Source organism: Bombyx mori, chromosome 18, assembly GCF_030269925.1.
Source record: "Bombyx mori chromosome 18, ASM3026992v2".
Lineage (NCBI taxonomy): Eukaryota > Metazoa > Arthropoda > Insecta > Lepidoptera > Bombycidae > Bombyx > Bombyx mori.
In genome coordinates, this window is record NC_085124.1 from 13,525,351 (window position 1) to 13,550,729 (window position 25,379).

Genomic DNA, 25,379 nt, shown 5'->3' on the forward strand with positions numbered 1-25,379 from the left:
CTACCGTTTAATACTCTCCAAAAGCCTCGTTTGAAGAAGGACATGTCATAGCGCCCTGGATATATCAACAATTTAGGTCTTTCCCCTGTCCTAGAAGCACGAGGGTAAATATATTTCTTAATTTCATTTACCGGACACCACCGAAATCGCACTACATCTCATATAAACTCAATCTACAGTATATAATGTTTTCACCATAATATATGCATATGGTATGGGAAAAGTGTGTCATTGTCGGTAATGGTTTAGATGTTAGATTTAAAGATACGATTGTTGTATTGCATGTGAATGTCTGCAATACTGGACGCAACTGGGCGTTTCATGTGGTACATGTATCATTTTAGTTATACAGTTATAATTAGTATAAGGTCATTCCAAATTCTAGGGACAATCTGGAATCTAGTGTGTTTTTAATAATGACATAAAACCATTTCGAAAAAGCGGCACGACACGAAAACCCTGTCGTGGTGGCCGCCGGTAACTACATTCCCGATTCTGCGTACTGAATGGTAAACAGTCGACATCGCCTTAAACACGTCAAATTTTTTTTTTTATTGCTTAGATGGGTGGACGAGCTCACAGCCCACCTGGTGTTAAGTGGTTACTGGAGCCCATAGATATATACAATGTAAACGCGCCACCCACCTCGAGATATAAGTTCTAAGGTCTCAGTATAGTTACAACGGCTACCCCACCCTTCGAACCGAAACGCATTACTGCTTCACGGCGGAAATAGGCGGGGTGGTGGTACTTACCCGACTCCCAAGAGGTCCTACCACCAGTATCATTTCGGATCCTCCTGATGCACTAACGGTGCTTTTAAGTACCTCAAGCATCGGTCACCGTCCTCGTTGAACCCGTCGCTTCCGACGAAGGGTTCGGCGAGTAAATTAACTTATAGATACAGCCCACTGAGTTTCTCTTCTTACTGAGAGTGGTAAATTCCGCGAAGCACTGCTCTTGCTAGGGCTAGTGTTAGCAACGTCATCAGGTTAAGAGTCCCGTGAGCTCACCTGCTACTATCTATAATTGAATCTAGTATAATCCCTCGAGGTAACTAGAATAGGTAGGAAAAAATGACTTTTTTGTTTTTGAGGTTGCAATATTACACTGTTTATTTCTGCTAGCACAAGCCATGGCCTTTGCGGCTAGTAGGACATCTTGTGAGGCTCACAAGACTACCTACTTTCTGCCTCGAAGCAGGAAGGATGAAATGACGATGGTGGCGATATTTACTTTATTGATGCCTCTTGACTCTGTTAACTATTCAACACCAGGAGCGCCGTGAGCTGGTTCACCCGTCTAAGATAAAAAGGCAATAAATGCAAATGTAATTCCCAAATTACAAATCATCATAGCTCACAAGTAGATTTGGCCGCGATTCGAATCAAACGCATGTAATGACGGAAGGATTTGACCTTGACAAGACGGTAAACAAAGCTGACAAATGCATACGATACTGGCGTGGATAGTGAAGACGTCACGATTCGGTCGACCGGTGCTGAAAACGATCATACCGAAGAAGCAGATCGTGTTTTCAACTGAACGGCGTGGACAATTGAGTATTCAAAAACAATTGTACTGAAACAGCGAAGTGTTTTAGATACGCCCGATTCGATGCTTATTTTCTGAAGAGATTCTACAGATATAAATACATATTTTTTTTATTGCTTATATGGGTGGACGAGCTCACAGCCCGCCTGGTGTTAAGTGGTTACTGGAGCCCATAGACATCTACAACGTAAATGCGCTACCCACCTTGAGATATAAGTTCTATGGTCTCAGTATAGTTACAACGGCTTCCCCACTTTTCAAATCGAAACACATTACTGCTTCACGGCAGAAATAGGCAAGACGGTGCTACCTACCCGTGCGGACTCACAAGAGGTCGTACCACCAGTAAATACGCAAATTATAATTTTGCGGGTTTGATTTTTATTACACGATGTTATTCCTTCACCGTGGAAGTCAATCGTGAACATTTAACATATAATAATAAATTTAATTGCTTGGGTTATTGAATCTCCACGAGGCAGAGTACTTGATGGTAAGCCACTTTAGCTCTGTCCATGGCATTGATGATGTCCAAGGGCGAGGATAAACACTCACCATCAGGCGGTCCGTATGCTCGTCTGCCTCCAAGAGCAATAAAAATTAATAATAATAAATAACCAAAATAAGAATAGCTCTTTTTGTACCGATGATCTCAATCAAAAGGAATTAAATATTTTCTCGAAGTTCAATTGAGAAATTGAAAATCTAGCGTTTTCTGTAATTTCACATGATTCATTATTATTATCAACGACATTATAGGGCCATTCCCGAGTTTAGAACAAAAATATTAAATCAACGTATCCACTGTTCAATAAAAGTGATAAATCACAATGACACGGCACATTACAGAATACATTTAGCTTCTCTGATTACAGTTCGTTTAGCTAACGAGCAATTAGCGTGACCTAAAACTTCTATGGTTTACAATTTCTAGGTAATGTTCGCAAAACTCAGTTCCAAGGTTACCGGATTTTAGTGGAGATTTTTAAACGTTTAATATCAACTATTTGTTTAGTTTTAGGTAATTGGCCTAAAACAAAAATATTTTTTTTTCTAATTCATATACAAGTTAGTTCCGTTTTTTGTTTAAATTGGGTTACTACTCAATCAATCACTCGGTCATTCTTTATTCTTCACTAGCGGACCCGGCAGACTTCGTAGTGCCTCAATCAATAAATAAAAGACCTAAACTTTGGTATAAAAAAACTTAAAAAAAAACAAAAGGAATCCGTCCGACAGGGGACACATCAAAGGAAGAACAAAATTGTTTGTTTTTTATATAATTCCGAGCATTTTCATATTTGTCTACCTTTTAAACCTTCTCTGGACTTCCACAATTAATTCAAGACCAAAATTAGCCAAATCGGTCCAGCCGTTCTCGAGTTTTAGCGAGACTAACGAACAGCAATTCATTTGTATATATATATAGTTTTTTTTTTATTTTTTTTTTTTTTGCTTAGTTGGATGGACGAGCTCACAGTCCACCTGATGTTAAGTGGTTACTGGAGCCCATAGACATCTACAACGTAAATGCGCCACCCACCTCGAGATATAAGTTCTAAGGTCTCAGTATAGTTACGACGGCTACCCCACCCTTCGAACCGAAACGCATTACTGCTTTACGGCGGAAATAGGCGAGGTGGTGGTACCTACCCGTGCGGACTCCCAAGAGGTCCTACCACCAGTGATTACGCAAATTATAATTTTGCGGGTTTGATTTTTATTACACGATGTTATTCCTTCACCGTGGAAGTCAATCGTGAACATTTGTTGAGTACGTATTTCATTAGAAAAATTGGTACCCGCCTGCGGGATTCGAACACCGGTGCATCGCTTCATACGAATGCACCGGACGTCTTATCCTTTTGGCCACGACGACTTCACGATATAGATTATAATCTTAATGTGAGTGTAAATCAGCTCTCGGCATGCCGAGTTATTAAAGCGCATAGAAATTACAACTTGAAATCTACCTTGAGACATGAGGTCGCAGTCTGAACTGTATTGTTCAATGATTGTCTTATCGTTCAAGTCACAAAACATGATTATTGCCTCGAAAAATCTGGAAGGATATATTATGTACATTACCTCCAAGGGCTTACTAAACGTTATTACATGTCTTGCAACTAGTTTTATGACAATCTTGGAGTTTTCATTTAAGCTTTAGATTTGACTATAGAATAAACCAAATCTCCCTAAGTATGTTTTGAGATCTGAAGAGCTTATTTTACGTACCTTTCCTAAGAAAACATGATTCTTAAAATATTCGGAATTTTATATCTCTGAATTATAGCTCTTTTAGCTGTGTGTGTGCTATACAAAAAGAATTTATGCAAATCGAGCTGACTCACAAGACACGAAATTATAAATATATTATATACAATGCCAAATAGAAATTCAAAATGAATTGACTGAGCGTGTCAGCTAAAGTCAATGAACTTTTTTTTTGAAATAGCGTAAAAATGTTAGATCACATTTAGAACTATTTTACATGATTACAGATATTGGTAACATGCATTTGTTTTTAACAAGTAGTTATGGATACTAATGTCAAATTTACAGAGTCACAAATATACTGATTTGTTAGAGACATTTTACCCGTTGACTTATGAGACTACTGACTCATCATATTTCGAATAAAGCCAAAAATATATAAGGATTACACACATTCCCTAAAGAGTTTTTAAATCTTGCAAGCCGGTCACTTTTCCGCAACTCAAAAACGCGATGCTTGGTTTCTATTAAAATATTGTATAATAATTTATCGCATTTTTTATTGCTTAGATGGGTGGACGAGCTCACAGCCATAGACAACTACAACGTAAATGCGCCACCCACCTTGAGATATAAGTTCTCAGTAAAGGTATATAAGGTCTTAGTATAGTTACAACGGCTGCCCCACCCTTCAAACCGAAGCGCATTATTGCTTCACGGAAGAAATAGGTAGGGCGGTGGTACCCACCGGTGCGGACTCACAAGGGGTCCTACTATCAGTAATTACGCAAATTATAATTTTGCGGGTAAAAAGCGTAAAATCAAACCGAAATCCTTCACCGTGGAGATCAATCGTACCCGCCTGCAGGATTCGAACACCGTTTCATCGCTACATACGAATGCACCGGACGTCTTATCCTTTAGGCCACGACGCCCTATGAAAATGTCCTAACTATCCTGGCTATATCAGTCTAAGGTTATTCGCGTCACTTTTAAACATCAAGAAACGGGTGTTTCTTATAACAAAAATTGCGAAGGTACTAGTTCCAGAAGCTTCCAAATGTTAAATATCAAGAGCGTGCTTCGTGTAAAACTAAAATGGTGTCGACCTTCAAATCGATATAGATTTGGAAATTGTACCTATATTATTAATCTATCTAGGAATGCAAAATGGAATGTCGCGTATTGATAAAACAATTAATAATTCGTTACTGATTATCTACATTCATGAATGTTGCAGCTTAAGATTATGTATGCTGTATTAGAATTGGAAACAATACATTTATTTTGTGATTTTTAAAAATACGTGTTTATTTTCATACTAGCCATATTCGCCCGCTTCGCTGCGCATTTAAAATTAACATTATTATATTTTATTGTCATTATTATTAGGGAATCCAACATTAATGTAAATATTAGCCTATCCATTAAGTACATGTATTTTCTACATTCTACATGGATACCAAGTTTCAAGTCAATCGGATGCATGGTTCAGTGGAACATCCGTAAAAACCACTGTAGATTTATATATTAGTATAGATTAATTAAATAATTATGGATTTTTTCTCAATTAAAGTATCTGAAGTTTTCCTAATTCTGTATGTAAAGTTGACGGGAAATTGTTTCTATCACAATGACAGTACAATATAGTATTATTAGACTTCTGATGTTGAAGTGTGAAAAAAAGATCACTTAAAGATTTTTCAAATTTCGGTCTCATCGCATTCTCGTGTTTTTAAGTTCTATTCATAATTATGGCCTTTTTCACTAGGATCATCATCACTCGGTTCTTAGTGAGCTTATGATTTAAAAAAAAACATTGGCCGTTTAATCTTTGATTTGTTTATTATTATCCACATTTTCTGTATGTAATACATAATTGACTAGCTTATTATTTGTTAAAATGTGTGTTTTAATAAATAATTAAATATAATCGGACTTATGATTTTAGAAATTATTAAGTAGCGTAGAATAGAACAGCGTGCAAACTATAGAGTATTTTGAAATAACTAGAGGGGTCTGTGGATGAATCTAAAACTTTGATTGTATCAACACCTGAGATACGGAAGTTCTATTCTGAGCGTTCAAATAATTTAGAAATATCTATATCTGGTCGTTATTTTGTTGAATGTAGCTACAGTACAGTTAATATAATATTCCTTAATGTTTTGCATGAACTATATCTATGAATGAGGTCAATGATTATACTTTGGCACTTAATGCACGTTCGACTATCAAACTCTTTGGCTAACAATCTTTACGGCTGGTATATCATTGTATTATATGCATTTGTTACGCTAAACCCTTTTCAATTAGGCTTATCTTTACGCCGGCCGGTCACGAACAAATGCGCAGACTTTAATGCGATTACAATACCATACAACTGTCTGGTACTGAACTAAAAATAGCATCGCGTAATGTTCAATAAAAACCAAAACAGACCAAACGCAGTGTTTTTCTAACACACACCAACAAATGCACTTCGTTTTTTTTTTTTAATTTACAGTTTTTTGTTTTCTTTCTCACTCATTTCACACGCAAACGAATTTAGTAACACGCGGCATGAGACTGGCTGAATTCTCGTCGGAGATTCACAGCTGATTAAACAATGACATTTGTTTATTGTTACAGAAAAGCTTTATAGACCTTAACACCACGCCGGAAAGTGGAAAGTGCTGGGATAGAGGAGGCAATAATCCCTGCTTATTGTCAGGTAGACGCGCATGCGTGGAGGTTTCGATATGACAAACGTTTATGGGAAAATGAACATTCACGCCGAGTGAAATAAGAACTAAAATTCAAAATTCACTTCTGCGCATGCGTGAACTGTTATAGTAAGTCGGAAAACTTTGTTTGTAATTTACAAACAGTAACCAAGGAATTATGTATGCGTTTGTTTTCATATAGATTTAAGGCCACGAACACTTGATGTTATTGTATTTTTCCAGAAGTTTCCACTAATGTTGTCCTGCAATCTAAAAGACGCATTGATCGATTTAGTTTAATTTTTCTTAATAAACATAATTATTTTAATTTGTTGTAGACGTTTGAAGAGCTTTGTAAAATTAAATGACAAAACTGCTACTTGGGTGGGATTTTTGATGTCCATAGAATGACATGAATACCTTGGTACCATACGATTAACAGTTTTGGGACTTTCCCTCATATATCCGTGGTGTACAGTTGGATCTGTACAGCGTATCTGACCACACTGCGTTGACTCTGGCGGACATTTCTCTTAAATAACATTACTTTCTATTGACCTAAGTACGAGTAAATGTTAATCTGTTACTTGCTCATCGGTCAACAGTTGTTGAACTCAGTATCGGATGTAGCGGTGTGAACAAGCAAATGTAAACATCCACAACCTTATAGAATTTTATTACATCAATTCTTCTAATTTTACAGAGCCGTCTCGTACATCGTAATTAGATACTTTCTTTTTTTTTTTTTTTTTATTGCTTTGGTGTGTGGACGAGCTCACAGCCTACCTGGTGTTAAGTGGTTACTGGAGCCCATAGACATCTACAACGTAAATGCGCCACACACCTTGAGATATAGTTCTAAGGTCTCAGTATTGTCACAACGGCTGCCCCACCCTTCAAACCGAAACGCATTACTGCTTCACGGCAGAAATAGGCGGGCAAAAATCCCCTCTAAGCCTCCTTTTTTTACTTTCCCTACCTATGGTGATAGCCTTGAGAGGCTATTTCAGCTTCTCCTTGACGTGTAGGTGAGCTCACGGGGCTCGAACCGGGAGTGTTGCTAACACTGGCCCTAGTAAGAGCAGTGCTTCGCAGAATCCACCACCGGATCGGAAACGCGACCCTACTAACAAGATCCGGCGAGAAACTCAGTGGGCTGTGTCTGTTGGTCAATTTACTCGTTGAACCCTTCGTCGCAAGCGACGGGTTCGGCGAGGACGGTGACCGGTGCTTGAGGTATCTAAAAGCGCCGTTAATGGATCGGTAGGATCTGTAATGACGTGTTTAGGGCGACGTCGACTGTTTTCCATTCGGTCCACAGGATCGGGTATGTTAAACTCGTTAATGGATCGGTAGGATCTGTAATGACGTGTTTAGGGCGACGTCGACTGTTTTCCATTCGGTCCACAGGATCGGGTATGTTAAACTAACGAGAAAGAGATTAATTAGAATGTACATATAGGTTTGCAATTTTAGTTTTTATTTCGTTTACAGCGCAGTTTGTTTTTGCTTATCTACGTAGTTTGCTGAAGAAAGAAACATATATTTCTTTATAAGGTTCATTTATTATTCTAGATGACTATGTCGCCGATAGCGCAAATACAGAACATTGACGACCACTGTTCACCATTCTTGGACGTTCTGAGCCTAGGTTTTGAAAGACACGTATATGTATGTCGAATATTATGATAGAATACTTTTTCCTTCATTATAACAACACTGCATAAAAAAAGATCACATGTCAGTTGAAAAAGAAGTCTCAAGGAGAAATTTGAAAAATATGGTCATAAATATATAATTGTGTAGGTAAATTCAAGATTGAGATTTAAAAAGATAGTTAAAAAGATAATATGATTGTGAAAATCAAAAATTAAGATTCACGAGGAGTTCTTTAATTTTACAACTTTTGGGGGCACGTCCCATACATTAATATATACATTACTGGACAACGAATGTTTTAAAATAAATCAGTCATTAGTTTCTGTAACTGAATCGTCCCGATGTCAATCGCGCCACATGCGAGGACCGGGCCACGTGCGTTTGTTCAAATACAATAGAAGACCTTGTCGCTCAACTGGAAAAACCCACATATCACAGATATTTTCCGATGCAAATTATTTATACATTCCTCAGTGGTATTTCCAGAAATATAATAGATTACGGGCCTTCGAAATAAAAGCCAGTGTCAATGTTATCGCGCGTGTAGTGTTATCGAAAGGTCGGTTTGGGTCTAGTGTAACCATGAACACATAAATACTGTGATATTTGAGGTGAGAATATTCAAACGGTTTGGAATCACATTTATGTTGGGGGCGTGTCCAGTCATAAAGTTGGCAAAGCAAATAAAATATGCACGCCAGTTTTTTACCTTTTTAGAGCTGAACTTATTTTCACATATTTTACAGAAATTGCTAAAGGATTTCTGAAAAAATAAAAAATAAATAAATAAATACCAAAATCAATGCTAAATTCACAGCAAAATCATTTTAAATGGTTATTTATAAATTTTATTAACTTAATAAAAACATTATACATGCGCGCTCTAAGACACGTCAGTATAGATCGATACCTAATACCTATAATCAAACTGCGCAATTAGTCGGTATATCGACGCTGCGCACTTTATACGTATTAAGAGACGATTTATCGACGGTTCGCGCTCAAAGGGTTAAGGACACAGTTTTGTCTTACATATAACTGCGATGGCCTAGCAGGCGGAGCTGTGTCGGCGCCGGCATGCCCTCCCTCCCTCTATCATCCGATCCAGCCTACGTACTGGCTCGCGGCTTCCAATGGAATTTTCGTAAAGCTGATATTAATGTACTATATGCATCTTTTGCTGAGATTGATTGGAGTGACATTGTTTCTGAGACGGATGTCAACATCGCTCTTAATACATTTTATAACAAATTATACTCTATAATCGACTACTGTGTGCCGACCAAACGTTGTATAGTAACAAATCAAACCAATAAATACCCAACTTGGTTTACTTCCGAAATAATACAAAACTTAAGATTCAAACATTTTAACCACAAAAGGTACAAAGCTGAGGGAAAAGAAGTAAATTTAGAATTGTTTAAATATTATAGGAGTAGAATAAAATATCTGATGGAGACAGCGTATAAAAAATATTTGTTGAGTATAGAGAGAGACATCAGTGATAATCCAAAAATATTTTGGAAGTTTATTAAAGATAAGAGACAAAGTAGGCATAATTGTAATAAATATTATGATTACTTGGGAAAACCTGTGGAAGGACAATACGCGGCAGATGCATTTGCAACTTACTTCAGTTCAGTTTTCTTAGCCGATGAACCCAAATTAGATCCAACTGAGGCCCAGCATAGTGCAGCAATAACATCACAGTTTTGTTCCAGTGCTCGAGTAGCTTTATTGACTGTAGATAATTCCGACCTGCGCTGTGCTGTGAAGCGCATTAAGCCGTTCTCCGCATCAGGTCCAGATCGTATCCCTTCCTTTTTGGCTAAGGATTGTATAAGTGTGCTTAGTGTACCACTACTACATATTTATAATCTCTCACTCCAAATGTCCACATATCCATCTACGTGGAAGCACACTAGAGTAACTCCGGTCTTCAAGGGTGGTGACCGCACAGATGTGAAAAACTATCGACCCATCGCAGTGTTATCAGTATTTGCAAAGATATTTGAGTCCATTATTAATAAACATGTTAGTGCGCAGATCCGGAACCAATTGACTGACAGTCAACATGGTTTTCGAGCTGGTAGATCTACGGCAACTAACCATATTAATTTCGTCAACTATGTTGCTGCTGAAATGGATGCAGGGAAACAAGTCGACGCTGTATACTTAGACTTTGAAAAAGCCTTCGACCGTGTCGATAATGACGTACTGTTGATGAAATTTGCTTCATTCGGATTTACCCCAAAACTCCTCAAATTATTTTCTTCTTATCTCTTTGATAGGTCTCAGCATGTTGAGTTAGCGGGTTTCAAATCTAAAACTTATTTTACAAGATCAGGGGTCAGTCAGGGTAGTACGCTTAGTCCCACTCAGTTTTTAATCATGATAAATGATCTATCTTCTATTCTCAGTGAGAGGACCAAGTGTCTTATGTTTGCGGACGATCTTAAGCTGTACGTTGGGGTCGGGTGTGATGCTGAGCACCATGCTTTGCAACGCGACATTACTCGGGTTGCAGAATGGGGAGAGCGTAACCGCTTGCATTTTAATACTAATAAATGCAAGGTCGTTGCTTACAGCCGGTCACGGTCGCCCGTGTTGTTTCCATACCATTTATCTGGAGTCATTTTGAATCATGTGGCAGTTATACGTGACCTGGGAGTTATTTTCGATTCCAAGCTAACGTTTAAAGATCACATACAAAATATATGTAAAAGGGGTAGTGTTCTGCTCGGGTTCATAATTCGTCAGACGCACGACTTTGTAGGCCATCGTGTGATTGTTATGCTATACGATGCCTATTTGCGAAGTAGTCTTGAATATAACGCACTCGTGTGGGATCCTCGCGAAGCAGTTCAAAAGCTAATGCTGGAAAAACTACATAAAAAATTTTGCAGGTTCCTATTCAAGAAAATGTATGGATACTATCCGTTCTTGTATCCATCACTTTATGTGACTGGTATGGTCGGATTAGATACTCTTGAGCTCAGACGGAAGATGACTCTTATGGTGCATTATTATCAGCTATTGCATAACAAAATTGATAACTCCACTGCACTGGAATCAGTGTCGTTATATGTGCCTGATGGCTACATGCGCGGATGTATGTGTGGAGGGGTGCGTCGCCAGCGGCAGCTTCTTAGTACTATGCACGCGCGTACGCAGCACACCGCTAACTCCCCGACGCATCGTGCTGTCTCGTTACTCAATGGCTTGCTAGCCTATGCTCCGGAAATGGATATATTCCATGATGGTTTGCAGCGATTTATTGTTGTTGTTAGAAATTACTTAAGCTAATTATTAATACCTTACAAATGTTTTGGTTTATACTGTTAATTTGTAAGTAGACTAATTAAATAAATAAATAAATAAATAAATAACGACAACACATTCGATTTTACACATCTAACTTCAGCAACGCTAATCTACATGACAATGAAAAAACATGATTACATACATCGGGCGTCTTATACGCAGATCACGCAACTATCATGTGACTTCCTGTAATTTGAAGCTCTCACTTTTATTTCAATATCGTAAATATTATATTAACAGTGCGCTGTTTTTTGATTTTTCTGTTTTCCATATTTCGCAACTAGGCCTTTGCCCTCTTATGATTATTTCAACTTATCTCTATTGCGTTCGTTAATTAGGGCGCATGTTAAAAATATATAGCCGAGCAAATATTTTTAAGACTTATCTGTTAAGACACGCTTTATATGGATTTTCTTGGAAATAAGATAACGAGTAAATTTATTTTTGTAATTAAACAAATTTACTTTATTGTTGATGTTTCTTTATTGTTATACGTGTTCCGCTTACCCGAATATCATTAGACGTTGTAAAAAAATAGAATCCAGTCTATCTATACATTCAAGAACACTAATAAAAATAAAAAAGAACTTAATTATATAAGAGTAATAACATAATTAAAACCAAGAAGGATATTTTTCGTAGTCAATGCTATGTCCGGTGGTTTTTAGCCCATTGTTTTTTTTATTGCCTAAGTGGGTGGGTAGATGAACATACGGCCCACCCAGTGGTGAGTGATTACCGTTGCTCACTGACACTAGTAATGCTCGGGGCACAGTCAAGTCGCTGCCTACCACCGAGTATTCTCCCCGAGCCTCGTTTGAAAAAAAAACGTGTCAAACTGCCCTGGAAACTTTTTTTCCTACCAAAGCTGATAGCCTTGAGAGACTATTTCAACGTAACCTTAACTAGTAGGTGAGCTCACGGGGCTCAAACCTGACGACGTTGCTAACACGAACCCTAGCAAGAGCCGTGCTTCGCAGAATCTACCACTGGATCAGAAACGCGACCCACTGTGAAGAAACTCAGTGGGCTGTGTCTGTGGATTAATTTACTCGTCGAGCCCTTCGTCGCAAGCGACGGGTTCGACGAGAACGGTGACCGGTGCTTGAGGTCGTCGTGGCCTAACGGATAAGACGTCCGGTGCATTCGTGTTGAAGCGATGCACCGGTGTTCGAATCCCGCAGGCGGTTACCAATTTTTCTAATGAAATATGTACTCGACAAATGTTCACGATTGACTTCCACGGTGAAGGAATAACATCGTGTAATAAAAATGAAACCCGCAAAATTATAATTTGCGTAATTACTGGTGGTAGGACCTCTTGTGAGTCCGCACGGGTAGGTACCACCGCCCCGCCTATTTCTGCCGTGAAGCAGTAATGCGTTTCGGTTTGAAGGGTGGGGCAGCCGTTGTGACTATACTGAGACCTTAGAACTATATCTCAAGGTGTGTGGCGCATTTACGTTGTAGATGTCAATGGGCTCCAGTAACCACTTAACATCAGGTGGGCTGTGAGCTCGTCCACACAGCTAAGCAATAAAAAAAAAAAAAAAAAAAAAAAAGGTACTTAAAGCACCGTTAGTGGATCGGGGGGAAGCCCGGGAAACACCAAGAGGCTACTTCATTTAAAGCCGGATCGTACGTGGCCAAAAATATTTGCGGAGATGTACCGCGCCACGTATGACATCAAATACCAAACATAAAATCCTAAAACGTAGACCGGGTGATGTAATATTGACATCATTACTATTCAATAAACGTTCGTATCACAGGTGACCTTTAGATGTGGCTTAGTCTAAATATGTTGCAGCAAGGACATTTGTATACAAGATAATACTATTGTGTTGACGCGCGTTTACAAATAACAAATGAATTTCTTTTACTGATAGATCAAATGAATTTAACGATGGTTGAAATGCGGGTTGGCCATGTAGATTACTGTTCAAACTTCAATTAAGATAGTTTAAAAAAGGATTTTTATTTATTTTAACAATACACTTCGTGTGTATTCGGAACTAGTAGCAGTCGGTAGCCGCTGCTGTGACCACGATAACACAATGACAAGAATCATTTTTGAAATGTCAAAAACACCTCTATCAGTTTTAATCACAATCGGTTGAATAGTTTAGGGAAACTAGAAGACAAACATACAGAGAAACGTTCAAAAGCCATTATTAGTCTGTTAGATTGTAAACTTAGGTAGCCCCTTTTCGTCTATTCAATTTGCTATATAGGCTTAGCCATTAACTACACAGTGACGATGCATAAGAATCTGTCAGTTGCCAGGCTGAGTTGGTGACGTCACGCCGTGATGATGTGGCCGAGCCCCAACGACCAGACGAAGTGCAGCCACTGTTTTATGTTTACACTGCGGTCGATAACAGGCAACACTTATTATGCTCCAAGATTTACAGTACGTATTGAGTTATCGCATCCTACAAGATATAATTTATCTACTGACTTTCGCCCAAGGTCGGCTGTTTTTGTTCTAAAACTGATTTTTATTCTCGATCACCTTTGTAAAAGATTTAATTTTTTTAGTGCCTCACATGGACAGACACGATTAGAGTGAAATGAAGTGGCTAAGTAGTCCAAAGACTGTCTTAGACCAACTGCAGATCAAGACAAGACTGTCTACACTCTGCCTTCGCCGCGCACTCGAGTACTTCGGTCATATTGCTCGAAAAACACCCGATAGCTTAGAGAGACTATTCGTGACAGGGAAGATCGAGGGAAAGAGATCGCGCGGGCGCACTTCGACAAGGTGGTTGGATCAAATCCGCACCACACTAGAAATCCCATTCCACGAAGCCCTTCATGCTGCCAATGATCAGAGGGGCTGGAGGTACATTACAAGGAGTAAAATCCTGTCGAAATATTATAGTCACGACCCTTAGCAGTGACAAAACGACGCGAGGCGGAGTCCAAAGACGTCAGTCAAAGCGTGCCTTTTTTTTCGGCCAGGGAACCGAGTCTCTTATGAGGTGTCCGCACTAGGAGGCACGCGGAGTATGTGGGACTTGACAGTCTCCAGAGGTTGGGAGCAGACCGCGGGACCAAGGTATTAAACAGACTGTCTGTCTGTCCGAAATAGGCAGGGCAGTGAATTAGATATCTGGATAACACTAGCGTGAGCCTAAAAATACTACTAGTAGTATTCACGGCGCTCTCCTTGATAGGTGTCTTCGAACTTCTGAGTCTCCAGAGCATGACCTGTTCCGATAAATCACCGTTTTTACAGTGTTACCAAACTCACACACATTAATGGACGAAAACATGCAAATTTCATCCTTATCATCGCTTATTGTATTATTTTATAGTATAGACGATGTTTTCCGCGAATATGATAAAAAAAATATCTATAAATACGCCCAGTATTAAACGCGGTTAATTACCATGCGACAAGCGGCTGATAATAAAAAAATATAATAAATGAAAACATATCAACACAAAATTGATGTATGTGAGAAGTTTGAAATAGTGTATTTCACACTGTAGCATACGTTTAACTGTTCTCGAATGTTTTTTCAGATTTAGATGGCTCGAGTTCACATCCTCATACCTACTGCTAAGTGATCACTGGAGCCAATTAATAGAGGCGGGATGGTGCTATTTAGAAGTCACAGATCACTATAGTGTCACCAATAATTCTAGCCGAAATGAATAGATTGTTATTGTAGGAAATGTTGTTGCATTTTCTCGGATTTAAAGTTAATCATTGAAAGAATTGCGAGGTTGAAGTCGCAGTGGGTAGGGCTCAATGTTCGTAGAACATATGGCCGCTGGGGCAAAACATTTTTTCGAGTGGCAACCGCGTACCGGAAGATGCAGCGTGGGTAGTCCTCCCACAAGGTAGACGGACAACCTGTTGAAGGTCGCCGGAATGTGGCGAGGCTTGGGGATGGCATAAGCAGGTCTAATAAATAGATCCATTGAAAGCCGCTGAACAAATTCACACCTTTTTATACTGCACAATATAATATAGTAATCGTTCTTTTTTTAACAAAAGCAAATAAATGGCGATTACCTAAATGTTTAACATATAAAACAAAACAGTACTCTGTTATGATTACATAACACCAAAATTCTTAAGCAGTGTTTTAATAGCTCATTGAACAACGACATATTTCAAAATGGCGACCATAAAAATTATGTTTAGTAAATTTTATTTCAACATCGCATTAATGTCAATTTTCGATTAATTAAATTACGTAAATATTTCATTTTTAGTTCCAATTTATATTTTCGCTTGAAACCTCTGATTGCGGTTAATTGAAATCGAAAAAAAAAACAACTTCAATGCATATACGGTTAATGTTAGATTTACGCTGCGGGCCGCCATATTGTGAACATGGCGACTGGGCCAGGGTCAACAGACTTAGTGGTGTAATGTGACATTTGTGCATTTATACGCCAGGTCAGTGAGGTTCTAAATTAGTTGAACAGATTTGTTTTCAACAAAAAGTACTCAAAACGCGCCAAAAAATCTATTTAACATTTTTATCGAAGTCGCAACGAAAATTGTAACAACAGCAATCAATATAGGTACGTGAGCCACGTAAAATATTAATTAACGTGTTTGATAATTTCTCATGTGAATTCCACCTATGGTTCAGAAGATAAAACAGCCATCAGCGTCGCCTATGTGGTATTAACGTAACTATGTTCACCGGAGTGGTCACGTCGTCTTTTATGTGTAAAATTTTCATATCAATTGGGCTAACAGATCTGGAGTTATAGGTGAACATACGGATTAGGGTTGCCAGATTTTTTTTCAGCCTATAAGGAGCAAATGCTTAAATAGGCAAAAGAATACGGGAATTTAATTTCTTACCCGGGACAAATAAAAAACAAACTTATATAGTGACATTCTTAATTCTTTTTTATATTTCTCCGAGGAGCAAAATAAAAATCAATACATTTACAATCATAAAGTTCGAATACGGGACAGAGTTTTTTACGTTACGGGACAGAGCCGGCACGTTTTAAACTAAGTCTAAAATACGGGAAGTCCCGGGAAATACGGGACGTCTGGCAACCCTAATACAGATACATGTTTTACGCAATAAACCATGACACGAAGGGTGGTACACAAAGCACAGGAAACAGCCGACCGGACGTCAGGTGCGGCCACAGACCGGCAGTCGATCATCTGGTTAATTGGACACGTAACGACCTCCCTTTCGAGACAATGTAATACAGGTTCGGATAGTTAAGATTGAACTTTACCATAAAAGAATAATGATTACATTTGTCAGTTTCCAATAGGAGATAAGACCTTTTTTGTTAAAGTAGGGTAGGCAGTTAGATAAAGCATGATACGGGTTTTCTTTATATTACAGCCCACTGAGTTTCTCGTCGGATCTGCTCAGTGGGTCGCGTTCGCGATCAGGTGGTAGATTCTGCGAAGCACTGCTCTTGCTAGGGCCAGTATTAGAAACACTCCCCCCGTGTAGGTGAGCCCCGTGAGCTCACCTACACGTCAAGGAGAAGCTGAAATAGCCACTCAAGGGTTGTAGATGTCTATGGGCTGCAGTAAACTCTTAAAACTAGATGGGCTGTGAGCTCGTCCACAGATCTAAGCAATAAAAAGAAAAGTACTGTTTATAAAGGATATTTTAAAGTATTTAAGCAGTTTGAATTGTTAAAAAATAAGATTTATTTCACGTTTTGTGCCTCGTTGTACAAACTATGCGAAGATTTAATTATCGTAGACGTATATGGGAATGTACAAGATAATTAGCTTTTTTTGTTTCGTTGTTTAGAAGGGACCTTCGAGTTGATGAACGTGTGATGTGCGGTTATTTTTTGTAAAATTATGAAGACGCTTATTTTTAGTATATTACTAGCTGACCCGGCAGACTTCGTAGTGCCTCAATCGATAAATAAAAGACCTAAACTTTTGTATAAAATAAACTTAAAACAAACAAAAGGAATCCGCCCGACGGGGGACACATCAAAGGAAAAACAAAATTGTTATTTTTATTTAGTTCCGAGCATTTTTATATTTATCTACCTTTTAAACCTTCTCTGGACTTCCACAAATAATTCAAGACGAAAATTAGCCAAATCGGTCCAGCCGTTCTCGAGTTTTAGCGAGACTAATGAACAGCAATTCATTTATATACATATAATATAGATTTTTATGAAGTACGGGGTAGTGCCCAAACCCCCAAAGACACAGCCCACTGAGTTTCTCGCCAGATTTTCTCAGCGGGTCGCGTTTCCGATTTGGTGGTACTAGGCTGCACTAAAAGTATCGGGAATGGAATATTTCTACTGTTCCTGTCATATTAAAATCTTTTTAATTGAAAACTCCTTGGTTTTAAAAATCGAATACCATTTATTAATTTAAAAAAAGTTTCTCAGTCTTGTCACGAGGTTTTGTCAAACTTGTTTAGTCGTTGAGAAAATGGAATTGACTCGAGAAAATTCAAGAGCGATGATTTATTATGACTTTCGAAGTGGTTTAACACAAAAACAGTGTGTTGACCGGATGATTTCTGCATTTGGTGATGAAGCCCCATCCAAAACCACAATTTATCGCTGGTTTGCTGAGTTTCAACGTGGACGTGTCAAGCTCAGTGATGATCCCTGTCAAGGTCGTCCAAAAACTGCAGTCACCCAAGAAAACGTTGATGTTGTGCGTAAGCTGATTGAAAAAGATCGACATGTGACATACCGCGAAATTCAGGCAACTTTAGACATTGGCATGAGTCAAATACAAAAAATCTTGCATGAACAATTAGGTGTAAAAAAGTTGTTTTCCCGATGGATACCGCATTCGCTCTGTGAAGAGCAAAAAGCGGCTCGCGTTACTTGGTGCGTCAGAACTCTCGAGAGATTCCACGCAGGATCCTCAAATGCTGTATACAACTTTGTATTAGGTGACGAATCCTGGATAAACGCGTACGAACCCAAAACAAAAAACCAGTCACGAGTTTGAATGTTCGAAAATGAGTTAAAGCCAACAAAAATTGTTCGTTCACGGAGTGTTGCAAAAAAAATTGTGGCCACGTTTGTCTCCAAAACCGGCCATGTTACGACTATTTCTCTTGAGGGACAAAGAACGGTTAATGCAGAATGATAAGCTAGCATTTGTTTGCCACAGGTCGTTTCTCAACTCCGTAAAGAGAACTGCAACCGCCGCATCATCCTCCATCACGACAATGCGAGTTCTCACACCGCGCACAGAACAAAAGAGTTTTTAGAGCAAGAAAACATAGAATTATTAGACCATCCGCCGTACAGCCCCGACCTAAGCCCTAATGATTTCTATACTTTCCCTAAAATAAAGAATAAATTGCGTGGACAGAGATTTTCATCACCTGGAGAAGCTGTGGACGCCTACAAAACGGCCATTTTGGAGACCCCAACTTCCGAATGGAATGGTTGCTTCAATGATTGGTTCCATCGTATGGAAAAATGTGTCAAATTTCGCGGAGAATACTTCGAAAAGCAATAAATACATTTTTAAATAGTAATGTGTCACTTCGTTAATTCCCGAAATTTTCAGTGCCGCCCTCGTAGATTCTGCAAAGCACTGCTGTTGCTAGTGTTAGCACCATCGCTAGGCTAGAGCTCCGGAAGTTCACCTACACGTTAGGGTTACGCTGACATAGCCTCTCAAGGTTATCAGCTTAAGTAGAAAAAAAAAGCTTAAACCATAAACATGTTGGAATGGCGAAACACTTCCAATCTGAGACGAGATTTTCTAACTAAAACCGATATTTTTTTATCGAAACCACAGTGAAAACTGTCCCATGATGACTCACCCTTGTCGCTGTCTACGAAAATGATTTGAAATAACTAATCGTGAAATAGTGATTTTCAATTTAATATTCATAATACTGCAGTTAATTTTTGCATAAATCATATATACGTTTTATATAACGAATAACATCATTGGTTGTTTATCAATGCGAAACAGTTTCGCTGATGGATGGATGGCTATAAACAAAAGCGTGGGTCAGTTAGTCAGTTATATGCATTTTGTGTTTTAATTAAAACGTCTTCGGCAATTAAGTTTCTAGTTTTAAGCCTAAGTGAAAGTGGCAGTTGAAATAATTAGCAAAAGTTTAATAGACTTTTTTGCGTAATAAATAAATTAAAAATTTCAAGTCGACTCATCATATGGTGTGTAATTGCCGGAACCTCATTCATATACTAGAATTCATGTGATTGACTCGAGAGAATAATTTAATTTAAATGGTTTCAAAGCGGAAGACATGAGAACGCTTCGCTAGAAAAATAGGGTTAAGGGATATTCATTTTGCGTAGGTATATTACATTGTTATTATTATATTATAATATAATTATATATATTAAATTCAATTTAATACGAAATATAAATATACTATTTTAATATTATAGCGTATAAATCATTTATAATATAGACATAATTATTTATAATTTATAGTTTTTATGATTAATTTATCTATAGTTTTTAGTGATTTATTTGCATTTTATTTGTAACGATTTGATTATGTTTTAGTCTGGAATAAAGTACATATTGTATTTTGGGCTTTGCGAGTAGACCCTTTAATTCCTTTGACCATTGAGATTGCGTATACTAAACGTGTCAGCGATACAAAGATTATACGTTTAGAAATTCATCTATACTTCTATACTTAATATTATAAAGAGGAAAGTTTTTTTTTTTTTTTTGTATTGAATAGGCCCCGAAACTACTGAACCGATTTGAAAAATTCTATCACTGTTTGGAAGCTACACTATTCCCGAGTAACATAGGCTATAATCTTTTTGAAAAAAATTAGGGATCCTTACTAAAGCTCAAATAATGTAACCTAAGGTGTAAAAAATTTGCCTAAAATATTCTTTACAGCGCGTGCCTTGCGAAAACTATTGATGATAGAATAAAATAATGTACAAAATGTGTCGCGACAGTTAAAATAATGTACAAAAGGTGTCGCGACAGTATATATCTAACTATTATAGTTATGCCGCAATAAGTGTTATTTTATTTAAAAAAATAAAACAACGTCAAATAATGATGAAATTTTTGTTAAGGACCAGAGCGAAGCCGGAGCGGGCCGCTATATTTAATAAAGAAAACCGCACTCAAAACTATTTAAATCCATTCAGAAAGAGTTTGTATAATAAAAGAATATAGAGGGAAATACGCATGAATAGTCTTTGAATACGTAATTCACGACACATTCGATTGTAAGCGGTCACGAACGGTCACGCATAGCAAAGTCGCTACTGAACACTAAGTAATTGTGGATATAATTTATTTTATTTCACTTATCAAGAAATATACGGTAACTAAGTTACGAAATAGTTAATTAAAATTATAACACAACAATCAGTTTCATAAGTGGCCTTTTCGTCAAAACTTCTCTCACATTTATTAACACACACTTATAAAGCAAATTGTGCACTAAATACAAGAAATTAATTGTAATTTAATACGAAATATAAATATGCTATTTTAATATTATAGCGTATAAATCATTTATAATACGAGGGCTGCACTAAAAGTATCGGGAATGGAATATTTCCACTGTTCCTGTCATATTAAAATCTTTTTAATTGAAAACTCCTTGGTTTTAAAAATCGAATACCATTTATTTATTTAAAAAAAGATTCTCGGTCTTCTCACGAGGTTTTGTCAAACTTGTTAAGTCGTTGAGAAAATGGAATTGACTCGAGAAAATTCAAGAGCGATGATTTATTATGACTTTCGAACTGGTTTAACACAAAAACAGTGTCTTGACCGGATGATTTCTGCATTTGGTGATGAAGCCCCATCCAAAACCACAATTTATCGCTGGTTTGCTGAGTTTCAACGTGGACGTGTCAAGCTCAGTGATGATCCCCGTCAAGGTCGTCCAAAAACTGCAGTCACCCAAGAAAACGTTGATGCTGTGCGTAAGCTGATTGAGGAACTTTAGACATTGGCATGAGTCAAATACAAATAATCGTGCATGAACAATTAGGTGTAAAAAAGTTGTTTTCCCGATGGATACCGCATTCGCTCTGTGAAGAGCAAAAAGCGGTTCGCGTTACTTGGTGCGTCAGAACTCTCGAAAGATTCCACGTAGGATCCTCAAATGCTGTATACAACATTGTATCAAGTGACGAATCCTGGATATACGCGTACGAACCCGAAACAAAAAACCAGTCACGAGTTTGGGTGTTCGAAAATGAGTTAAAGCCAACAAAAATTTTTCGTACACGGAGTGCTGCAAAAAAAAAGGTGGCCACGTTTGTCTCCAAAACCGGCCATGTACGACTATTCCTCTTGAGGGACAAAGAACGGTTAATGCAGAATGGTATGCTAGCATTTGTTTGCCACAGGTCGTTTCTGAACTCCGTAAAGAGAACTGCAACCGCCGCATTATCACGCACGACAATGCGAGTTCTCACACCGCGCACAGAACAAAAGAGTTTTTAGAGCAAGAAAACATAGAATTATCAGACCATCCGCCGTACAGCCCCGACCTAAGCTCTTATGATTTCTATACTTTCCCTGAAATAAAAAATAAATTGCGTGGACAGAGATTTTCATCACCTGAAGAAGCTGTGGACGCCTACAAAACGGCCATTTTGGAGACCCCAACTTCCGAATGGAATGGTTGCTTCAATGATTGGTTCCATCGTATGGAAAAATGTGTCAAATTTCGCGGAGAATACTTCGAAAAGCAATAAATACATTTTTAAATAGTAATGTTGTGTCACTTCGTTAATTCCCGAAATTTTCAGTGCCGCCTATGTATATAATATACATAATTATTTATAATTTATATTTTATTACTGTTAGTAGGACGTCTTGTGAGTGTGCACGGGTAGGTACCACCATCCTGCCTATTTCTGCCGTGAAGCAATAATGCGTTTCGGTTTGAAGGGCGGGGCAGCCGTTGTACTGTGAAGACAGACCTTAGAACTCATATCTCAAGGTGGGTGGCGGCATTTACGTTGTAGAATATCTATAGGCTCTGGCTACCACGCAACTCCAAGTGGGCCGTGTGAGCTCGTCCACCCATATAAGCAAAATAAAATTTAATGCAATATCAATAGGTATATTATGTTAATGTACGTACTAGCATGGTCGTCGTTGAGGAGATTGTGGTAGCGGTGCTGTTTTTCGGATGCGTCGAGCCTCATCATGACGCCGGTACCATCACAGCATCGCGACTACCTGGAAAAACCGTCTGCTCATTAAATTCACTAACCAAACTAAACACTAACTAACTAAAATCTATTTTAAAACGAGTGCTTAGGATTTTATTCCTTCCTTTTTTTTTAGTTGGGGGTTATTGGAGTTTTTTTTTTTTTATTGCCCTTGTAGGCAGACGAGCATACGGCCCACCTGATGGTGAGTGGTTACCGTCGCCCATGGACTTCAGCAATGCCAGGGGCAGAGCCAAGCCGCTGCCTACCGCTTAATACTCTCCACAAGCCTCTTTTAAAGAAGGACATGTCATAGCGCTCGGGAAACACCGTGGAGGGGAGCTCATTCCATAGCCGGATGAAATTAAAAACAACTAAATTTGTAGTAGCTTAGGCAACGGTCCAACAAACAAACAAACAAACAAGCAAACGTTTTGTGCATTTACATTGAAATAAGTCACTGACCCTGTCGAAACCAGTATGCGTATAATTCGCGAAATCAAACATATGACCTATATATTATTGAGTAATAACTATGTTTAAATTAGTTTTTGTGTAGCCCGTTTAGACGCTTACGATTTAAGGCGACATAATATCCCCACAAATATATACATACATATATTTAGAAGATGTTACGTAGCGTCTTTCGCCACAAACACGAATCTAGATTAGTTTGTAATAAACAAAATTGGGTTACCGATTCACGATCCATGTCAGTTACGTTTATGAAAACATGCTTAAAACAAATGCACTTTACATTAACGCTTTTAAAAGATTACGACAACACTCGTAATGATATTAAAGGGGGCGTTCACGCGGTTCGTTCCTTAACAGTTGCAAATAATAATTTCGTAAGAGCTGGGCTATCGAAAGGCGCTTGTTACAATCGGAATAATTGGCCAAGATCCTACTGTTGTTAAAGGATTTTATGTTTGAATATACTGTTAGCGCCTGCCTTTTTAACGACAAGGAAATTACGAGCTCCAGTATGAAGATTGGGACATCTGAATTCCGAGATATAGACATATAGCATACAGGACGGAGTAATTTACATTCTAGTGTATATCTGGGCTTGGGAATGCGAGTTCGTCTTCTCATTTAACACTAACCTTAGCAAGAGTAGTGCTTCGCAAAATCTACCACCGGATCGGAAACGAGACCCACTAAGAAGATCCGACGAAAAACTCAATTGGCTGTGTCTGTTGGTTAATTTACTCGCCGAGCCCTTCGTCGCAAGTCGTACGAGTGAAGATGATGATGAAAGCATTAACTTGTATTATAAAATTGTACGATTCAATGTTTTATAAATCACTAGTCTTACGTAAATCTTAGCGCAGATGTTGCACGCGAGAGATCTGGGTATCTGGGTTCAATTTAATTAACATCTCTATATGAAAATTCCGAAACATCCGCACAATTAAATTTATTAATAAAAAAAACGAAACGTGAAATTGCACTTTGAAGACCCGAAAACGAGTCGATAAACATTCTGTTGCTCGAACTCAAATCGCAATCAATTTAGAGTTTCGTAAAAAAGAAAAAGTTTTGCATTAATAAGCGGTTTTATCGAAATCGTCTTTTGCACGGGTCAGTGGCTGTTATTTGAGATATCTACGTGGATATTCGTTGGGATCGAAGGTTGTCTCATCCCACGTGAGCTCTCGCCACACCGGCACTCAATAATGTTATCACAGTCTTTTTTTTCGGGCCGAACCTTCTACGAGGTCCCCGCGCCTATGGGGCGCGCGGGGTATATGGGACTGGTCCACGACTGCGATACCGCGGGCACAAGGATGTTTTCAGGACCCTACCCACTAAACGACTCCCCTGCACTCTTCGCCTAAGTATCCAATCCCCTCCGAGGTCAGAACCCGGATGAGGTAAGGGGGTTGCCGCGGTCAACACTACAACCAGACGGCGCAGCCCACTCCAAGGACGCCCGGCCGACGGAATCTTCGAGGCGAATCGAAGGCTTTCCTTTTTATTCTTTTTGCGTGCATCGGTGAACGAGCTCATGGCCCACCTGGTATTAAGTGATTACCGGAGCCCATTCATATACTAACACCGACATTGAGAAATGAAGTCAGTCTTGTATTCTATAACGACTTTCCACCTTTCAGCTACCTTTCCCAGCCCTAACCAAAGCCCAAAATGACGGTAACTACCTGTGCGGGTAGTACCAGATGTACCGGTACCAGATAACTAAGTATTACTATCAATAAGTATTTAATTATTAGAAACAGCGCTATGGTAGGTAAGAGCTTTCCCCTGGAATTGCAGATGTCTATGAGCGACCGTTAGCACTCACAATCAAGATGGCAGCCTATAAATCTCGTAGCAAAGATAAAAAAACAATTGATTGTGTGTACTTCGATTCGATAGCCAGTAGAACACTAGTTTCGATGAGCTTAATACATACAAAAGTATTTTGTTACATCAGCACTTCATGACCTTTTTTGCAACTTGACATTCTAGACAATACGTACTGTTAGTGTGTGTTTGAATTTGATAATTTTTCCATTTCTTGATTGAATTAACGTCACACACGTAAGGTACTGTCTAATTGACAGTATCATTGGTTGCTAGCCCTCTGGTTGACAGTATCATTGGACACGGTTGCGTTTTGGGCGAAGTCCATTTTATGCATATTAAATTATGATATATTTGTCAAGGAAATTAGGCTTTATTTGTATGTAAGCAGCATCAAACGTCTGAGCAGTATAATGTTATTACTGAAACCTGATGCTTTAATTCACAAGAAATTTGAATCACGAGAATTCAATTCAC

At 38.5% G+C, this 25,379-nt stretch overlaps 1 protein-coding gene across 4 annotated transcripts in view; it reads right to left on the reverse strand.

The window, feature by feature from the left end:
- LOC101743885 (echinoderm microtubule-associated protein-like 2) overlaps window positions 1-25,379 on the reverse strand; it is a 103,664-nt gene that overhangs the window by 59,625 nt on the left and 18,660 nt on the right. For 2 of the 4 annotated variants that reach the window (XM_038017309.2, XM_004926768.5), the window contains exon 2: window positions 22,523-22,620. In XM_038017309.2, coding sequence (XP_037873237.1) covers window positions 22,523-22,589 — 67 coding nt within the window. In that variant the 5' untranslated portion in view covers window positions 22,590-22,620. Of the gene's footprint in view, window positions 1-6,210; window positions 6,339-22,522; window positions 22,621-25,379 lie in introns of those variants that run through there. The other 2 variants (XM_038017308.2, XM_012690917.4) reach the window with 1 other exon arrangement.